Source organism: Gavialis gangeticus, unplaced genomic scaffold, assembly GCF_001723915.1.
Source record: "Gavialis gangeticus isolate Ggan-Ray unplaced genomic scaffold, GavGan_comp1, whole genome shotgun sequence".
Classification (NCBI taxonomy): Eukaryota; Metazoa; Chordata; order Crocodylia; family Gavialidae; genus Gavialis; species Gavialis gangeticus.
Window position 1 is genome coordinate 149,181,523 of NW_017728992.1, and position 18,746 is coordinate 149,200,268.

General features: G+C 40.9%; 1 protein-coding gene and 2 long non-coding RNA genes across 3 annotated transcripts in view; 1 reads left to right on the forward strand and 2 right to left on the reverse strand.

The window, feature by feature from the left end:
• LOC109305016 overlaps positions 1-9,746 on the reverse strand; it is a 14,741-nt gene extending 4,995 nt beyond the window's left edge. Inside the window, exons 1-2 of the long non-coding RNA XR_002099537.1 lie at positions 9,661-9,746; positions 6,451-6,455 (exon numbers count right to left, since the gene is read on the reverse strand). This is a non-coding gene — a long non-coding RNA (uncharacterized LOC109305016). The remainder of the gene's footprint in view (positions 1-6,450; positions 6,456-9,660) is intronic.
• MMP16 (matrix metallopeptidase 16) overlaps positions 1-18,746 on the reverse strand; it is a 383,499-nt gene that overhangs the window by 116,392 nt on the left and 248,361 nt on the right. Inside the window, exon 4 of the mRNA XM_019527889.1 lies at positions 12,439-12,743. Coding sequence (XP_019383434.1) covers positions 12,439-12,743 — 305 coding nt within the window. The remainder of the gene's footprint in view (positions 1-12,438; positions 12,744-18,746) is intronic.
• On the forward strand, positions 11,364-11,998 carry LOC109305017. The gene is made up of 2 exons (XR_002099538.1): positions 11,364-11,448; positions 11,480-11,998. It is a non-coding gene; the product is annotated as an uncharacterized LOC109305017 (long non-coding RNA).

The window sequence follows — 18,746 nt, forward strand, 5'->3', positions numbered from 1 at the left end:
ACCCCCCCCCCCCCCAACGCGCAGCTTCCCTGCAGCTGAGGGTGCGCTGTAGCACCCTCCAGCACCTGGCCTGAGCAGCTGCAGACATGTGCCTACACTTCTTCAGTCCAAAGGGAACGTCTGGGCAGTTACAAATCGGTCCAACCTAGGCAGGTTAGACCAACCTGCAAAGACTGAATCAATTCAGGCTCCAGGTTTTTGAAGGCTGTCACTAGCCTTTATGCCTACATAAAGTGTGACATGACCGCTGTTGAGTCACTAAGCTCTCAGGGGAGTTAGTTTTCATGACGTCAGTGGTTTGCATTTCCAGTAGCATATATCTGCTCCACTGTGTCAAGCACGCTGGCAGCAAAGTGAAATTTATCAGAAGCTGATCTATGCAGTTCAGAGATCACAACTGTTGTACATTTTAATTGGCTATTAGCAAAGTTTGTGCACTGAAATCTGTACTGAATACATTCTAAGTATGTTTCAATAAACAATAGGCTAGGGACAGAAATTACATATAAACTAGTATAAGTTTAGGGCAATTCTTCTGTTGCAAAGAATTCAAAGGCCATGTCCAGGCCAGCACAGCTGTGCGGTATGTGGTGCTGCAAACACATCTGTGGTGCCACATATTGCACATTCCGTTGTTCTCCGCATTGCAGAGGAGCAGCGCAGAGGGTTTTTTCTTGACCCCTGGAAATAAAAAAAGCAGGGTGGTGCACATGATGGCAGTGCATGACACCTGAAGCTAGAGCCTGGCCAGCCAGAGCTGCACTCCACTGCTGGCCAGGCTCCACACAGCAGGATCACTGCTGGTGCAGTCCCAGGAGGCCCCCCGCGAGCCCAGGTAAGGCTGCTGGTGCCAGCCTAGTGTTAGCCCCAGCCTTCCCTACCTCACCCAGGGTAACTTGTGTGCCAGAGCGTGCATGGCACAGGTGTTTTCTGGGGACAACTAGCAGCTGCACAAGGTGCACCGCCGCTAGTTGTCCTTGGGGAACCAAATGTCCATGCATGTCTGTATGCAGCCAGAAAGACCACACCAGGTCCAAATGTTTTTAACACTAGAGATTCTTATTTGAAATTCTAGGCTTATCTTATGAATCTCTGAGTTTATCTTTCCACACCTAACAGTGCTAACATTGTGTACCTCCCTGTGGTATCCTTTAAAGCAGGGTGCACAAGACGATCCATTGGGGTGTGGGAAGAAAATACTAGAACTTCTATTTATATTTCTATAAATATACATATATTGGGGGTGCATGCTCAACATTTTTTTACTGATAGGGGTGCGCGATCAAAAAAGTTTGGAGACCACTGCTTTAAAGGATGTCAAGGAACTCAAGAATCACTGTTCCATTCCAAGCAGCTATCACCAGATAGCAGGTCATTTCTATGCTCTGGTCCTTTATAAAATTATACAAAGGATATATAAAAAGTGTGTCCAAGGCCTAAGGACTGAGTTCTTATACCCTGCTCAGATAAAAACCATAAAAAGTGAAAGTGCCTGAGCACAGTTTCTAAGTTCCTGTCTATATTAAAAAGCTTTACATATTTATGTAGGCCTATTTAAAACATTTAAAACAGAATGATCTAGTTAAACTGGTGCACACTTTACCCACCAAGTCTTTATCCATGATGTCATGATTGGCAAGTGTCTTCCTCTTTGCTCACATTCATCTTTAGGATTACACCTGAGAGCTTCTAATATTTAATAGGAATTATGTTTATAATAAAACATACAATAAAGATAGGAAGAGATTGATGGAAACTGAGAGAAAAATATGCAAGGAAATCTTACAGAAGAGGAACAGACACAGTTAAGTGTCAAGGAATATATCAAATGTATTTTTGGCTGTGTTTTTAAGCAATATAGATTTGGTACCTATATCTGCTATCTCTGCATCTTAGTCATAAATCTAGGCTGATGGGGATATTCTTTCATGCCTCTGGCAGACAGGGAGCAGTAACCAATAACTGCAGAGATTTATCACAATTCTCTCTTCTTTCTCCCAGCTACCATCTGCCATAAGGAAGTTTTTGAGCACAACTAACAGTTCGGAATATAACGCTGATGGGTTAGAGGCTGTCAGAGAACACAAGGAAGCTACAGGAACTTGATCCAGTAAGTAAGTCTTGAGGGTTTAAAAAAAATGTGGTGATTCAGTTCCACCGATTCTTAAATTGTTGGAACTGATAACAGTAGTTCCTATGAGCAACTTCAACTTCAGGATAGGGAATTCAGTCCCTGCTCCCACACTCCTGATTTCCTCCTTCAGAAATGGCAAACATCAAAGACTGACTTGGTATTTGTTTGTCTACCCTAGGGAGAACACTTTAAATTTAAACTGCGCTGTAGATTTCTATATTTATAACCAGCCTCATCACCAAAGCTTTAAAGGGGATAGAATTCAAGGACTTGGTCTCCAGAAAATGCATATTTTGGGGTGTCTTGATTTTACTGCTTTCCCACCAGTTTAACAACTTCCACTTTGTTGCTCTAAACACAACTTGATTTGGGGTCTCTCTCCTTCCCTATTCCCCCAACAGATTTTAATTAGTGTGGAGCCACAGCTCACCTGACTCTAAGGGAAGCTAGATAGTGGAATCCAGTGGAGTGTATTGTAAATAATATATGATGATGACTAATGGAATGGTTCAAATATTTGCATGATTCTAAGTATATTATATAGGAAGACAGTGAGGGAGGGTTCAGAGTTACTCATGCAGCTCTCTCCTCATACCTGGGTAGACCTCAGAGATGCACCTTTTTTTCCTTAAATTGTGCAACTGTATAAGTATACTACTTTTTCTTTGCCCCCCATTTATACATTTCCATGTAGAACAAGGTCAATAAATGTTATCTAAATGGTCTGAACAGATATACCAAAGATGACTCCTTGTTATTTACAGATACTGCAAAATACAGGCAACAGAAGTCAAGTCTTCAGTGGCCTGAAGGCATACAGTCTCCTTTGCCTGAGGACAGGCAAAACATCCGCTGTTTACCTTATGAACATACACGGTGTATGACACAATAGTATCCTACAGTGGTCTGGAAGGCCTCTGGAACCTGGGACTTCACATAACTGGAATTTATTACAGCTGCTATAGGACTGGCTCTTCAGTGACTGTGCTAATCCCCCAACATCTCCACACTGTTATTTTATTATGGCTCATAGTGTTTAAACATCCAAAAAGATAAAACAGATAAGATGAAGATGTTCTGTTGTAGAGGTGGGTTGATAACTTTTTTTCAAAAATATTAATAAAAACATTGTTAAATATATATTTTTCTTAAAAATAATCCTGGTTAAACTGTAATCTTTATATAATACAAAATATGTTAACTCCCAAACATCCTAATCTTTTAAATATTTAAATGAAAAATAAATATGCTGAATCCATAAGCCTCTAGGAAAAACTTCAAGTTACAGGCTAAGTGATTTTCTATATAAAGAATCAGGGGAAAGCTCAAAAGTGGACCATAAACCAAGTACAAGCCAACAGTGTGCTCTTTTTGCAAAAAAAGCCAACAACATTCTGGATTTTATTAACAGAAGTGTCACTTAGAAATCAAGGACAGTGATTTTTCCACTGTATTCAATGGCCAGTTTTGGGCCCCACAATTCAAAACGATTGTGGACGGCTTGGAAAGAGCCTGGCACAAACTAACCAAAAAGGGTTAAGGGCCTGGGATGCAAGATTTATGGAGAAGGCTGAAAGAGCTATGGTTATTTAGTACGGAGAAGAGAAAACTGTGGGGGGTGGGAGGAGGAAGGGAGTGATAACAGTCTTCTATTTTGTGAAAGGTGATTACAGAGAGGCTGGAGATGGGCTTTTCTCTGTGGCCATAGAAGACAGGACTAGGTGCAATGCTCTTAAACTTCAGCAGGGGAAATTTAGGTTGGAGATTAGGAGGAACTTTCTGACTAGAGGGTGGTCAAGCAATAGAACAGGCTACCTAAAGAAGTTGTGGAATCCCTATCTCTAGACATTTGTAGGAATAGGTGAGACAGACACTTGGCTGGGATGGTTTAGTCAGGGATGATTCTGCCTTGAACAGGGTGCTGGAATAGATAACATTGTGAGGTCCCTTCCAGCCCTACCTTCCTATGATCCTAAATATTGCACAAAAGTTCATTCACTGTGCACTCTGTATTGTGGAGCACAAAAGGTGTAAGGGTACAAGAGACTGGCAAAGTCATCATAGGAGTTGATTCCCAATGGCATCATCATAAATCACTAAGGCTAGGGACAGACATTACACATAAACCTGTTTAAGTGATCAGAAACTGGTTTAAACCTGTAACGGAACAGATGTTCAGTGCACATGAACCAGTTTCAAAATGGCTGAAATTAGTTTGAGATAAACCTGGTTGAATGCAGTATCAGACTTAAATGATTTGGCTCAAACTGATTTATGCAATGTCTGTCCTAGACCCCTTGTTGGTTTAAGATAAATCAGACTCCCCCAGCATCCCGACATGCCCTCTGGGATGGGCAGAGCTCTCTGCTCCAGAGCAGGACTGGCCCCGCCCCTCTACTCCCTGGCTGCAGCTCCAGAGACATGCAGGCTGCTCCCCCTCTCCACTTTCTGCTAAGCAGGAATTCCCTCCCCCACTCCTCCCCAGCTCCCCTCTGTCTTGCTGAGGAGGTGTCTGTGTATTAGCTAGCAGACCTCATGACCACATGCTGGTTACAGTCCCTGCTGAATCAGTAGGTAGAATTAACAGGCAGAATCAACAGGTAGCTGGTAATGTGTCTCTGCTGTTTTCTTAACTAGGTGATAAACACTGGTATCAATTCCCTGCTGGGATAATCATAGTGTTCTTCTGTAGCCTGACTATGCCCCCACTCAGCTCACTACTGTGGAAGGGAAGAGAGGGCTGCTTTAGTGCTCCCTGGCTTATAGCCTGAACCACTACAGGTATGTGCCTGCATTTCTGGGATGTCTATCTGGTTACAGAACTAATTTAGTCTAGTTAGGTTAGACTAACCTGCAAAGACTGAATCAATTCAGGCTCAGACTTTTTGAATGTCTGTCCCTAGCCATAAGGTTCATCTATGGACCCTTCCTAGGTAGTCTCATGCTCCTATTTCATACTCTATCAGAGTTCTGATAGGCTCAGCTCACACCGAGAAAACAAAATATGATGGTAATAAACGACAGACTATGATATATGCATGTGTGAGCTATATATATATAGCTCAGTTCTCCCTATATATATATATATATATATATATAGGGGCTCAGTTCTCAAATTTACATATAAATGTATGCATCCAAAATATCTAAGGCAGAAGGCAGGCAGGGTAGCACCTTAGGCCACCTCTATATATTATACTTTAGGCATGATTAACTAGGTAATCATGTCTTAAGTTGTGACCCAATTACATGTTCAACCAATTAGCTGCGTGAAAGAACAATGAATAAGCTACAAAATTATTCCACAAAAAATGTGTAATAACTTTGTAGGTTGTTCAAATGATGCCATTAATTGAATATGTGGCCAAGTGCTCCCTTGTGGCTGGGAGCCCCAGCAACTGAGAGGCTCCCAGTCACCCCCACAATTGACAGGGCTTGCAGTGGTGGCAGTGTTGTCAGTTGCAGGGCTTGCAACAGGTAAAATGCTACCTCCCACTATGCACCTCATAACATGCAGGGCTTGCAGCAGAGGCAGTGGGGAGAATGCAACTGCCGTTGCAAGGTCCACACCTCATCAGGCTCACAGCAGTATTCCCAATGCTGACCCCACTGCAAGCCCCACAGGCCATGTTGAGTGAGCCCTCCCGAACTCCATCAGCTAAGAGACTTATAGCCAAGGAAGCTGGTGCAGGGGAATACCGGGATGGTGATCCCAGGTTGACCCTTCATTGGTGACAACATGCAACAAGAGCTTATGCACAATCCCACTATCAAACCTCCTGCTATGCATGCTTGGCATGGCAGGAGCAGTGATTGTGCAGATCATGCATTAGATTCCATCGCACCTGTACTTGCACATGTAGAGGGGCCCTTAGGCTAGGGGCAGACATTACACATAAACCAGTTTAAGTCTAAGGGAAGACAAACCCTGAGCCTGAACTGATTCAATCTTTGCAGATTAGTCTAACTTGCAGAGAATGAACTGGTTTGCAAGTGGATAGACATTAGGCACATGCCTGCAGTGGCTCAAGCCAGAAGTCCAAGAGTGCTAGAGCACCCCTCCCTTCCATGGGGAAGCTGAGCTGAGGAGTGGGGGCATGTCCCAGCATCTCCCTGACAGTCAGAAGCAATCCCAGCACACAGGGCTGCCCAGCCCCAGAGGGGAACTCTTTCACCTCCTCCCTCTCCCCCACTGCCGCAGAGCCAGGAGGGGGCTCTGTTCAGTGTTGGGGGTGCTCTTCTCCCTCTTCCTCTCCTGCTACCACCATGGGATGGGGAGGGGGGCTCTGTGAGGGTGCTTTGCCCCAAAAAGTGACTCTTTCTACTGCTTCTCCCCCATTGCTGCAGGGTGGGGAGGTGGGAGTTCTATGAGATGCTGCCCAGCCCCAGAGTGGGACTCTTCTCCCCCACTCCTCCCTTCCCCAAGGCAAGAGGAGGCTCTGTTCCATGCTGAAGGGAACTCTTCCCCTTCCTCTCCTCTCCCTGGAAGGGCAGTGGGAGCACAGAGCTCAGCTGAGCAGGGGGTGGGTATGGGGGTGTAGGGATCCCCTCTCACTCCCCCCATGGCATGCAGCCCCTACTGCGTGGCAGCAGCAGCAGCCAGGGATGTCAGGGCACTCATGACTGACACAGGAAGCCCAACACTGGAGGCTGCTGTCTTTCCTGCTCCTGGCTGAGCAATCCCCATACTCTGCTGGGAGTGGAGGGAGCCCTACCCCTGCTTCCCCACAGAGTCCAGTGTGGGACTTCCTCTCTGTGAGTGCAGCACTGCAGGCAGGCAGCATGGGGTCCTGGGTTTAAGTTAAACTAGAGTCCCCCAGCATCCCAGATGCTTTACAGTCCTGGGCTGGGCTGGGCTGTCTTCTCCAGAAAACAAGAGCTGGCCCAGTCCCTCTGTTCTCTAGCCAGAGCTCTGGCAGAGACTACAGGCACAGCAGGGTCTGTCTGGCTTCCCCCTGCCACCCTTCCCCCACATCACCACTCACTGCTTAGTCAGAGATCCCTCCCTCCCTCCCATCTCCCACAGCACAGGCCCCAGGCCCATGGACCTTAGTCAGCATGTGATATGCTAGCTAATGCTGAGAGGTGTCTATGTGTGTGTCTCCTTAATTTCATTGGGACAGGACAAAGGCAGACAGGCAAATGTCAGCTTAGGGTTTCCTGGAGCTAATCATCAGGCCAGCTGGTAATGTCCCCTCTGTTCCTTCCTTGGAAAAAGGCTGTTTAAGAAGAGCTTGAACTAATGAAAGAGGCTTTTATTTTCTTGATGGGCTGCTCAACACTGTGTTATCAGCTCCCTACTGCCTCTCTTGCCTGTCAGGTTTGCTGCAGACAGTATGAAGAAGCAGGGAGAGGGAGATTGAAAAGCTCAGTATCATCAACTGATGCATGCACTACACACCACCCCTTTGCCTCAAAGTGCTGGCTGGGGCCTGGGTTCTGGCAACCCTCCGGCCCCTGGAGCAGTGAGTGGGGAAATGCCTGGGACTGTGCAAATAGAGTGGGGGTTTAAAGCCTTCCCTAATCAGAGCACCCTGCTGGGGCCTGGCCATGCCCTCCCTCAACTCAGCACTGTAGAAGGGAAGGGAGGGCTGCTCTAGTGTCCCCTGGCTTCTAGCCTGAGCCACTGCAGGCATGTACTTGCATTTCCTCAGTCCAGAGGGAATGTTTGTGCAGTTGCAAACTGATTCAATCTAGGCAGGTTAGACTAGCTTGCAAAGATTCAATCAATTCAGGCTCAGGCTTTTTGAACGTCTGTCCCTAGCCTTAGAGACTTTCTGGTTCAAAAAGGCAGAAAGTTTTGTAGCTTTTGATGAAGCTTGCTGTCTGTTTGCCTTCTGCCTGACTTCAGACTAACATAGCTAAAAATTATTTATATTCTTCATCTTTCACCTGAAAGGCGTCCCTTTGAGTTTTCCCTCCTTTCTGATTCAACCTTCCTCAATTTTATTCTGGCTTAGAATGTTTTTTTTCTCTTATCACTATTCCCTTCCCCCTGGCACTACTTGCCCCCCAAAATTAGTAACATTTGTGTTATCATATGTAAAAGTTTAGGGATTACAGCCTCAATTTTTGGTGCCCAACATGTACATGCAATGTTACAACTGTTGCCCAACTTCTTTTTTTAACAAGTTTGGGGCTGTGATATCAAACTGAGTTCCACACAGACCAACCACAAGTAAATTGGAGTCTGCATGAATGGAATGTCTATTTTCTTGAGATTTTCCAGCTGGTCTAATAAAAGGTATCATTTTGGAACCAAGAGTTCTAGTTTTTTGTATATGCATATACAGCAACCTGAAGAATGGACGCCCAAGAAAAACAGCCATACATGAAGGGCAGGTAGCAAAGGATAGTTTTCGATATACACAATTATTTTTAACATACATACGCACAATCATCTCCCCACTTTGCCATATCTCCCACCTCATCAGATTTTCACTCCCAGTATTTCTCTAACTTCTGCATTTCTCCACATGGATTCTGCTCTCTCATAATTCTGTTACACAAACTCATTGTTATTATTTCCTACCTTGCCTTGACTTCACTGTCTGGAAGGAGGAGTATGTTATGTTCATTACAGCTTAACTGGATTCAAGCTACCAGTTTCTGCTCCTCTGTCAATAAAAACATTCTCTGCAACCATAAAAACAAATGGTTTCAGAAACATAGGTATTCTTCAATTGTGGAAGAGGAAGATTTTTCTTAAGTAACAGCTCCATTATCCTTCTCTCTTCCATGAATCTTCTCTATTCATTCTTCAAAATATGAATAAGGGGAGCATGAAAGTACAGGTATTTTTCTTTACAACATGACTTATTTACTGATTTTGTAATCCATAGTGATAGACCACTGAATTGAGAATGGAGGAAATGTAATACTAAGATGAGGCAGCAGTGAATCTCATTTGCATTTGTTATTTCAGACTGGTATATTAATAAACCCACACAAGTAAGCCATACTAAGAAAAATCATAGCATCAAATCAATATATAAAAACAAAGACTATGATGGTCAACTAAAAGCAACACTGTAATATAGCCATAACCAAACATCTGGTTTGTACATGTTTCCCCCCAGTCAGGATTTGTTTTCTAAAATTTTCCCCTTGATTGGCAGTGTATTAACAAAATTTAACAAAAGTAGGAAATCCAAACAAAAATGATAGGAAACATATATTTATTAAGGTATCACTAGCATTTGCAACAATTGTTTATCCTTTTTGAGGTACACAACATTCAAATGATGTTCCCTAACAGAGTTAAATGCTGCTGAAAATAAGCCTACTATCATTTTAAAGATTCACTGATTTATGGTTTTACAAAATAACCAAGCTGTTCTGTTCTACTTTTTAAAACCACACAGAGCAGAAGAAAAAGAGGTAGAGGAAAACATTTAGTCTATAGTACATGTAGCACTTTAGTGCTAGATTCAACTTTAGAAGTTCAGTGAAGTTTTCTGTTCTTCTATCATATTGTTAGATATTTCATAACTATTTCATAGGGACTACTGTAGAAAAACCCTTACCAATGCTCCAAGACAAAAACTATTTTAGCCACTGAGGTTTCATTATGCCTTAACAAACAAATCAAGTGTCACCAAACTTCTCATGTGCACTCACACTGCTTAGTGTTGTCTTTCATTTCTCACAGTGTTGTGTAAAAACTGCCAGTCAGTCTCTTTCCTGACAGTATTCCACTCCAACAAGAATAACATCTACTTTACATATATCAATGAATACACAAAAGCATATAGGATATTATTTTTGCAAAATATGAATTACAGTAAATGAACACATGTATTCTTTTTTCAGTAGTACCTATCATGGTGTAACAATAATTTACATTTCTTAATTATCCAAATAGCAAAATTTTCCCTTATGGGAGGTTAATATATTAATTATACAACAGTATTCTTTCAGGGAGAGTATTCAACCACATTAACTAACCGTTTGCTCTTCAGCATTCTCCCACTTTTTTGTCCTTACTGCATGCAGCTTCCCTCTTAAAAAGCTTGAGGGCTTTTTTATAAAGGGAAATTGCACATGATTTTCATTTCAGAAGGAGTCCCCATGTGTACATTCTTATTCGAGAATAAGAGTGCCATTTCCAAGTTAGAAGTGGAGTAAACCGGCATCCAGGAAAAAGTGCTCTTATTCTTACAATGAAAGAATCTATGTGGTTTCTTCAATTCAAATTCACATTTCACTTCAGTCCAAAATAACATTCAGGCATATGCAAGCCTGAGACTTTATAGAGTACCGAAACCAGCAGCTCAGAGAAAACACAAAGCAGTGGATGCTGTGCAGTTCTTCCAGTGAAGTCTGTGTGCACAACACTGTTATTATTTAAGTAATGCAACAACAAGAACGTAAGACTACCAGCTGTGTTCATTTGTGTTGAATTGTATGAAGATTTTAACTTATAAATGAGGTAAAAATATGAGCAATATAGTTCTAGAATACAGCACAGATTCTACTATACTATCAAGAATATCTTCTTCAGTCACCATGAAAGATCTTCCTTGTAACCAGTTTGTTAGTTAAGGACTTCACAATGTAGATCAATGCACTGCTGTCTCTTCGAGTATGCTACACTGAAAGAATTGCACCATAAGAATTGTTACCACATTGTGTTCATACTAATTAAGTTCAAGTCTTGCTGTGAGCACCTAAATACAAAAGTTGTTAAACAAAAAGCCTATACTTTGACTTGAAAAATCCCAAGGGAAGAAAGCCCTAATTATCCCCAAACCCAGATTAATGGATATATACTTCAGTTTTTATTTCAATTTTTTCTGCAGACAGAATAACATTTTCTAGGGCATTTCTGTACCCTCTTCTTGATGCTTGACAGAGATGCTATTTAAAGAGAACCAAACTCATTATCTTAATAACCTGAGGTTAATTTGAACTCAGTCCCCTTACACCAGTCCAATATACTGAAGCAATTATCTATGGCGGGGGTTGGCAATATACCAACCATGGGCCAGATATGACCTGTGAAGCTAAAGGGCTTTGCCTGTGCCCATGCTCACACCCATTCCCAGATCAGGGAAAGCCAGTATACAGCTGTGTCTTCGCCGCCAGTGCTTCTCCCTGCTTTCAGTCAGTGGGGAGCTGTGCAGGGGCTGGTCAGCTTTTAGCAGTGTTTGGGCTGCAACCAGGAGGTAGGAGTAAAGGGAAGTAGGGAGGAACAGCAGCAACAGAGACACAGTTTGCAACTGCTTAGCCTTAGTGCAGTTCTCCATTGGTAGAAGCTCTGCTTGATTCCTAGCCAGGGAGTGAGGGGGCTGCAAGAAGCTGTGGTGGCACAGGTGCAGGTCCCACTTGGTAGCCCTGGCACAGGTGCAGGGAAAACCCCGCATTTTTGGTGCACCTTCAAAGCCATCCAACCCACATTGTACTGGAGCTGCGGTGTTCCAGCCTGTGGCTTGTTAAAGGTTGCTTGCAGCTGATCTATGGGTATGTCTACACAATAAGTTGCTGTCACTGAAGTAACCGCAATACAGTGCAAAGACACCTGATTTACCTGTCTAGTCATGGAAGATTTGAGGTCAGCCCAGTCCTCTCTAGTACATAACTAAATGTAGTGTATCTTGGATATCTCCATGCTATACTGCAGTTACTACTGTGACTACAGTGTAGACAAACCCTACATCATTTAATGAATTAACAGCATTTAATACAATGACTGACCTTGACTAATCAGGTAGATAGTAAATGTTCTAAGCTGCTCTTGAGCCATTCAAATGATTCCAGTCAGAATGCCAGGAATGATTCAGTTGACATTGGAGATAAATTGAACTATGTCCCTGAAATAGTAAATCCAGGAGTCATATTGTAATTGCCAAGGGATCATCATAGCAAAGAGAGAAAAAAAAAAAGCTAACCAGGCTGTTGTTCCTAGATAACTGCCATCAGAAGTGGATACTGCTTTTGACTCACTTCACCTATGCCATAATATTTCTGCTAATAAAAATTAAATTTCTCCTAAAAATAAATTAAACTGGTTATGATGGAGTTAAACAAACAATGAAGGTAGATTACTTAGTAAAGTCAATTGTTGGATGAGTTGTTCCATAGCTGTTCCATCAATGGATGGCTAAAGACAGGGAAAATATAATAAATTACCTTACACTTATAACAGTTGGATCCACCAGCTGTTGACAGCTATTAAAACTAGAATAAAGTTAGGGAAAACCCACCAGACTTCTCAATGCCCAAAGACAGCATAGAAATGTTCTCCCATTTTGGAAATTCATGATACACTGGAATTAATTTTTAAAGCTGAAATATGCTCTTACCATCATGATTAGGATTTCCCAAGGTCCATGGCTCATCTGAGTCAAAATGAGTGTCGCCCCCAATTCCTGGCCCAGGAAAATATGCATGAGCCAAAAATCCTCCCTCCCCATCAAAGGGAGAACTGTCTCCATGAAAACCTGATGCAAAAATGATTGTAATATCCACATCTCTCTTGCCATTTTCTAATTCAATATAAGGAACTTCTTCAAATGTCAGAGGAGTTACATTCTGCCACACATCAAAGGCACGGCGAATGGCTTTACGGGTTTCGGCATCACCTACTTTTGGAGTAACGTTCTTTATGCTGAAATAAAAAAAAAAAGAGAAAAATTTAATCTGATAGCATGGTCAGTGGCACTGCTCACATTCATTTTACTCTGCTTGCTATGGGCACTGACATAACTAGTGCTATTATATCCTTGGAGAATAATAGCTTTAAATAAATAGGTGAGAAATTGCTGCATTAATCTGTGCAGTCTTTTATTCTAGAACTCATTATGGGTTAGCTATTTGATTCTCAGCAGTACAGAAATCTTATTCTAAAACCATTAAAAATATTTCAGAAAGAAAAACGTTAAACAGTAGGATAAGTGAATTAATCTGTCACTGGCTGTTTACTTCTTGGACCACAATTAAAAAACAGTTCACCCAAAGGACAGGATATCATTCTGATCAAAAGCTAAGAATGCTTCCAGTTGAATTAAATTTTAATTTCTTAGCGGGTACAATTAGCAATAGTATAACTCCATACTGTGCCCACCAACCAGCATTTACAAGGTTTCAAAAAGAATTCCTGCAACATTCAGAACTACACAACTAATTCCTAATTAAAAACAAAGCCTTTCCATTTAATGACAGGTTATGCTGCTCTTTTATGATTTGATTAAACATGTCATGACCTGGTGCTAAATTGTATAGCTTATTAGAATGGGAAAGTTTGAAGCATAGTATCCATTCAACAAGAGTTTATTTTAACCATTTCTTTAATAGCAAAAGTTCCATCTTAATTTCCAATGCACAGAATTCCCACGCAAAAATATTTGGTAAAATGATTGTGGTTGAAAATATGTTTCAATAGAACCTTACATTTGAAATAGTAAAAAGACACAGGGAGAGGGAGAATCAATCACTAATCAACTTGCTATCTAGCCAGTTCTCATTGCCATCCTTCACACACTATTGTCTGATTTGTACCATTCATCAAATCCTTATTTTACCCCCTTTTTTGGATGTCTGTCCCAGAACTTCTGTATTTGGATATACACTGTTGATTAGAAAAAGCAGTTGATTACATGTCCAGGAAAGTTTTTAGGAATGATACTATACCAGAGTATATTAAATTATGTAAGAGTTATAAAAGTTTTCATATTGTGATACAGGGGAACAGGAGAAAATATTTTTATGAATAAAACTGGAATAATTTGTATGTTTAGAGACTTGACGTGTTTGATGATCTGGTGTTGTTGGTTTATATAAGTGTTCATATTTGAATTTTTGAACTAATAATGCATACATGGAGTTTAATGAAGAAGGAAATATTATATCATCTAGCTTAACCTCCACACAGTCACTTTTGTACTGAACGCAGTAACTTGTGTTTGACTAAAGTATGACTGCTTCTGGTTAATGTGCATCTTCTAGAGTAGCATCAAGTCCTGAAATGAAGACATGATAAGATGGAGAATACATCACTTTTCTTAGTAGTTTGTCCAAACAGTTAATCATATTCACCATTCAATATTTATCCTTAACTTTTAATTTGAATTTGTCCAACTTCAACTTCCTACCGTCAGCTCTCATTGTGCCTTTCTAGGTTAGATTTGTACCCTGTCTTTTCAACCCTTGAATGCATGGGGTCACTCTGGCTGCAGAGTGACTGCATGTGCCAACCCCAGTACAGACCAGTGATCTAGCAAGCAGTGAAGTGGCAATTAATGCTGTTACCATTTCCCCACAGGCAATGTCTAGACCTGTGGGGAGCCCTACGGGCTGGATAACAGGTCAAAAAGCTAGATCAGGTTTGCGGGCTGGAAGTTGAACTGCACTGTTGTAACCAGATTGCACACTCTAAGCCTCTCATTATATGGCATTATAGTCATGCCTTGAAGCATTTTTGCAATTATTTTCTTTTTAAACCAGGTCCAATTTTTCAACATTTTTTTTGATATGTGGACTAAAAGTATGCAGTATTCTAATACTGGTTTCATAAATACCACAGAGAAAGAGAAAATTATTCTTTAGTTCTACCTACCACTCCTTCCACCTCCAACCATTTATTCATCTTAAGATTGCATCAGCCCTTTTTATCACAATGTTTATTTTATGTATTTATTTATCTGGTTTATATGCCACCCTTCCAAACAAAGGCTCAGAGTGGCTAACAGTAAGAAAATAAGATGACTTAAAAATAGGAGAATGTCAAGAGAAGCAAAAGAGCTTAAAAGGGAACTAGAACACCAAGATAAAAACAGAGCCCTGAGGAAGGGTACTTTGATACCCAAAACCTGGCCTATGGCTGTGTACACACATTCAAATAATCTGGGAGAATTTTCCCAGGTTTGTTGTCCTGGAAAATAAACTTACCCACAGCTGCATGTACAGATATTCAAATGCTGAGTCCCTAAAGAGCAGAGAGCTTTCAATATTAATAATGTGAAGCCAGAAGGAGGTGGGGGGAGAAGGAAGGATGCTGCATATAAATCTCAGCATACTCTGCAAGCTCCCTTAGTCTGCCTGATGACAGATGAAAAATGCATAAGGCAGCCCTAATTGACTGACTCAGACTCCCCTGATCAGACTGTGTTTCCCTGTAGCACAGTCTGGGGACTGTAAAGGGAGTGTGTTCTGCTCCCTGCTGGAGCAGCAGAGTCCAGCAAGCAACATACTGTCTCTCAGGGCATGGGGGAGGGGGGCCATGGACGGAGAGGGAGATCCTGGAGAACCATGTTCTCTCCTCAGTGAAGCCACAGCATGTACAGACATTCACTCTCCCAGAAGAAACTCTTTCAGAAGTGATTTAAACCTAGTATTTACCAGGTTATTCTTCTCCTTGAGTGGCCATTTTTACTCTGGAAGAAAAAGCCTGACCACCTGTACACTCATGGTTTCTCCTGGGAAAGCAGCAACTCTCCAGGGAGAAAATGTCTGTAGGAGGTCTCGGTGTATACCAACCACATAGTTGGTCCAATAAAAAGATATCACTCACAAGAATTCTTGCCTCTTGCAAGAATCATTCTCCTGAACCATCATGGTAACATCATTACCTCAATGCTACCAAGATGAAAAAGAAATCCTCTAAATAACATATCATCCTAGTTTTGTTTGGCGAGTGCCTGCCCCAGTAGGAAAGTAGCCAGGTAACAGAGTCATTTAACATACACTATGCCATGCACTAAAGTCAAACAATTTATAATGGTTAAAGTATATCACAGGTCCAAAAACCTGACAATGATTAGACTGCTGATGGCCTGAGACCTAGCTGACTGTAGTTCCCCGGATCCTCCTTATTCCCTTTCATAATTTCATATTTGTAAGGGGCTGGAAGGGACCTTACAGATCATTGGTTCCAGCCCTTTGATCAACAGGGAAATGCTTATGCTGCTCTTTTTGTCAGTTTTGAAAGCCATTCCTCTTGGACAACCATATTCATTTATTTAATACATAGTGTTTTGTTGCTGTTGTTTGATACGTGTTATTTTCAATTTGGCATCTGTTTCAGGCACTGTAACTTTTGAATCCATGTCTACTGAATCCATGTCTTAGTGCTTCAGTTGTATATACCCTTCACTGTTGTGTGATTCCTACAGACAGCAAATAAGACACCTGAAGGGCTTTCATGTTGATATTGTTAGTCTGAAACATAGAGCCTTGTTCATTTTATAAAGGCTTCAGGTTTTCTCTCTCCCACCCCACAAAAATGTTATTCATCTTTCAGGGACAGGTGTTTAGTTTTTAAATGCTGCAACAACTGCAGGAACATCATACTCTTTGCAGCTAGCTCTTCAAAACATACTTCACCAGGTTGTTTGGAATGGGTCAGTGTAATCAGACGTTGATATTTGCCTTTGTATTTCAGCATTTTCTTTTTCTTCCTGAGCCATCATTAAAATAGCCTCCCACTGTCCTTTTCACATAACTTGCCACTGCCCTTTTCATGAGACATGAACAGCCATTTTCCTAAAGTAACCTACAACTAGAGAGAACCCATCAACGATTGAGCAATGCTTGCAATGTGATCACATGAGACTTGCAATGCCCCTTTATCTTAGCGGGGAAAGTATTTCCACACAATGCAATGTAGTTCTCTGCAGAGGTATCCAGACTACCTTGGTGAAGCAAGCTAGCTTGGTACTAGAAACTGTATAATCATGTTAGTGCACTGTTCTACACAATCCAATTACAGGGAGAGTGTAAAAAAACCTTACTAAGCTCAAGATACATAATATTAACTTCTCTCCCCCTTCTCCTTCCATCTACTACCCCACTCCCTACCTCTGAGGACTGCAAACTACAGATTAGGAAATGCTGTTCTAAAGAAATAGAATACATAGAAGGATAAAGAGGTTGAGAAATCCAGTTGAATGAGTGAAATGGTCCACTCAACAATCCATCAGAGATAATCAACCGATTCTAGATCCACACTTGATATGAAACAGTTAAGATATAATGAAATGAAAACAAGATCTAAATGTGAATAACTTGTTAAAATATTACCTTCTCCTTGCTGCCGATAGCAATCAAAGCAAAACTGAGCTGAAAAACTGTTTTCTCTTCTTTCTTTCTTTCTTTTTTTTTCTGGCTTCTCCTGTCTTACCTCTACTCCTATCAAAATGAATTGATTGCCTCTGGTCAAATATACATTTCATTCTGTGCCACTATTTCCCCGGAGATGTTTTCTATCAAGTTTCTTCATTAATCTCTCACTGGTTTGGGTTAAGTCTTAGCTTAAGCTTCTTTCTGGTCTCATTTTGCTAACCCTTTGTAGCTGTAGCTTAAAATCTTTTTAATAGAAGATGTGATCATGGTTCATAGAGTTACAGTTTCAGTTGATTAAATCCAAATCAGAGATACTGTTTGTGATTTTTTTGTTTCATGATCACATTAAAAAGCAATGTAGTATTACTATATAAGACAGGAACTATAATTCTCTTCCGTTTGTCTTTTCAGGGATGATATTCTTCCCATAACTCCTTAAAATGAGAAGGAAAATAACAATTAAGGTGTAGATTTCAAGGATCCAAAGCCAAGATTAGCAAAGCATATTGCAGACATTAGTTATAAGAAAGATATTTTAAGGAGCCTAACATTCATAACTTATTAGGTCTTAATGTAAAATGTATAAAACTTAATAAAACTTTAAAATGAGATCACATATATATGTTCTAATATTTTTCCAGGATTGCTGAGGTAGGTATTTGTTAAAGTGAAAACCAGTGTTTTACAATGAAGGTAAATTTTAGCTGAAATAAGCTGACACTAAAAAAGGTATGGTAAATGGGAAACAATTTTTCTTTCTTAATTATACTGTGCAAAAGCATAGCTAATCAGCTTAATTGACTGTTAAGTATGAATCCTCTTAGAGGTATGGGAATCAGGCTATTTTTCATTGCACAAAGTTTATAATCAGCAGGGTGTCATTTAATCACCATTTATTAGGTATATTTTACCCTCTTCCTAACATGTTAGAAATAGTGAGGTATATAACAAAAGAGATCCTATTACTAACATTTCTGTTCAGCAAAACGGACAAACATCGCTGTTACTAAATTAGATTTTGGGCAACCCACATGTAAGGTTAAAAAGGTATGCTTAATCAGCACCTCAGAATTTATAACTGCTATTCAGATTCCTATTCTGTGCATATCACTGCAGTAGTGGAAGCCAGATCTACACTTAGTAATATTTGCAGATATCAGAATGTCAGTGATTTTATGTCATTTTTATACTAATGAAAGCCCTGACCATAGATGCAATTACACCAGTGTAAAGTGTTTTTGCTGGCATAGCTTTTTCACATGAGAAGCCAGTATAAGCTATACTAGCAAAGGCATTTTTCTTTTTGCTGGCATCTACACTAGAAAAGTTTATCGGTCTATACTACATGACAGATTATCTCTTTCTTAATTGTAACAGCCAGGAAAAGGGACAAAAAGCTTCATTAATTAAACACAGAAGCTAACACAGTGCCAAGGACTTCAAAAACAGAGTTAAAAATTCTCCTTTTTTTGGCCTATATTAGGCATGTCTTTACTGTGCTGGCAGTAAGCCCCAGCTGGGTCAGACCTATGCAGAGCCTGCACACACATTT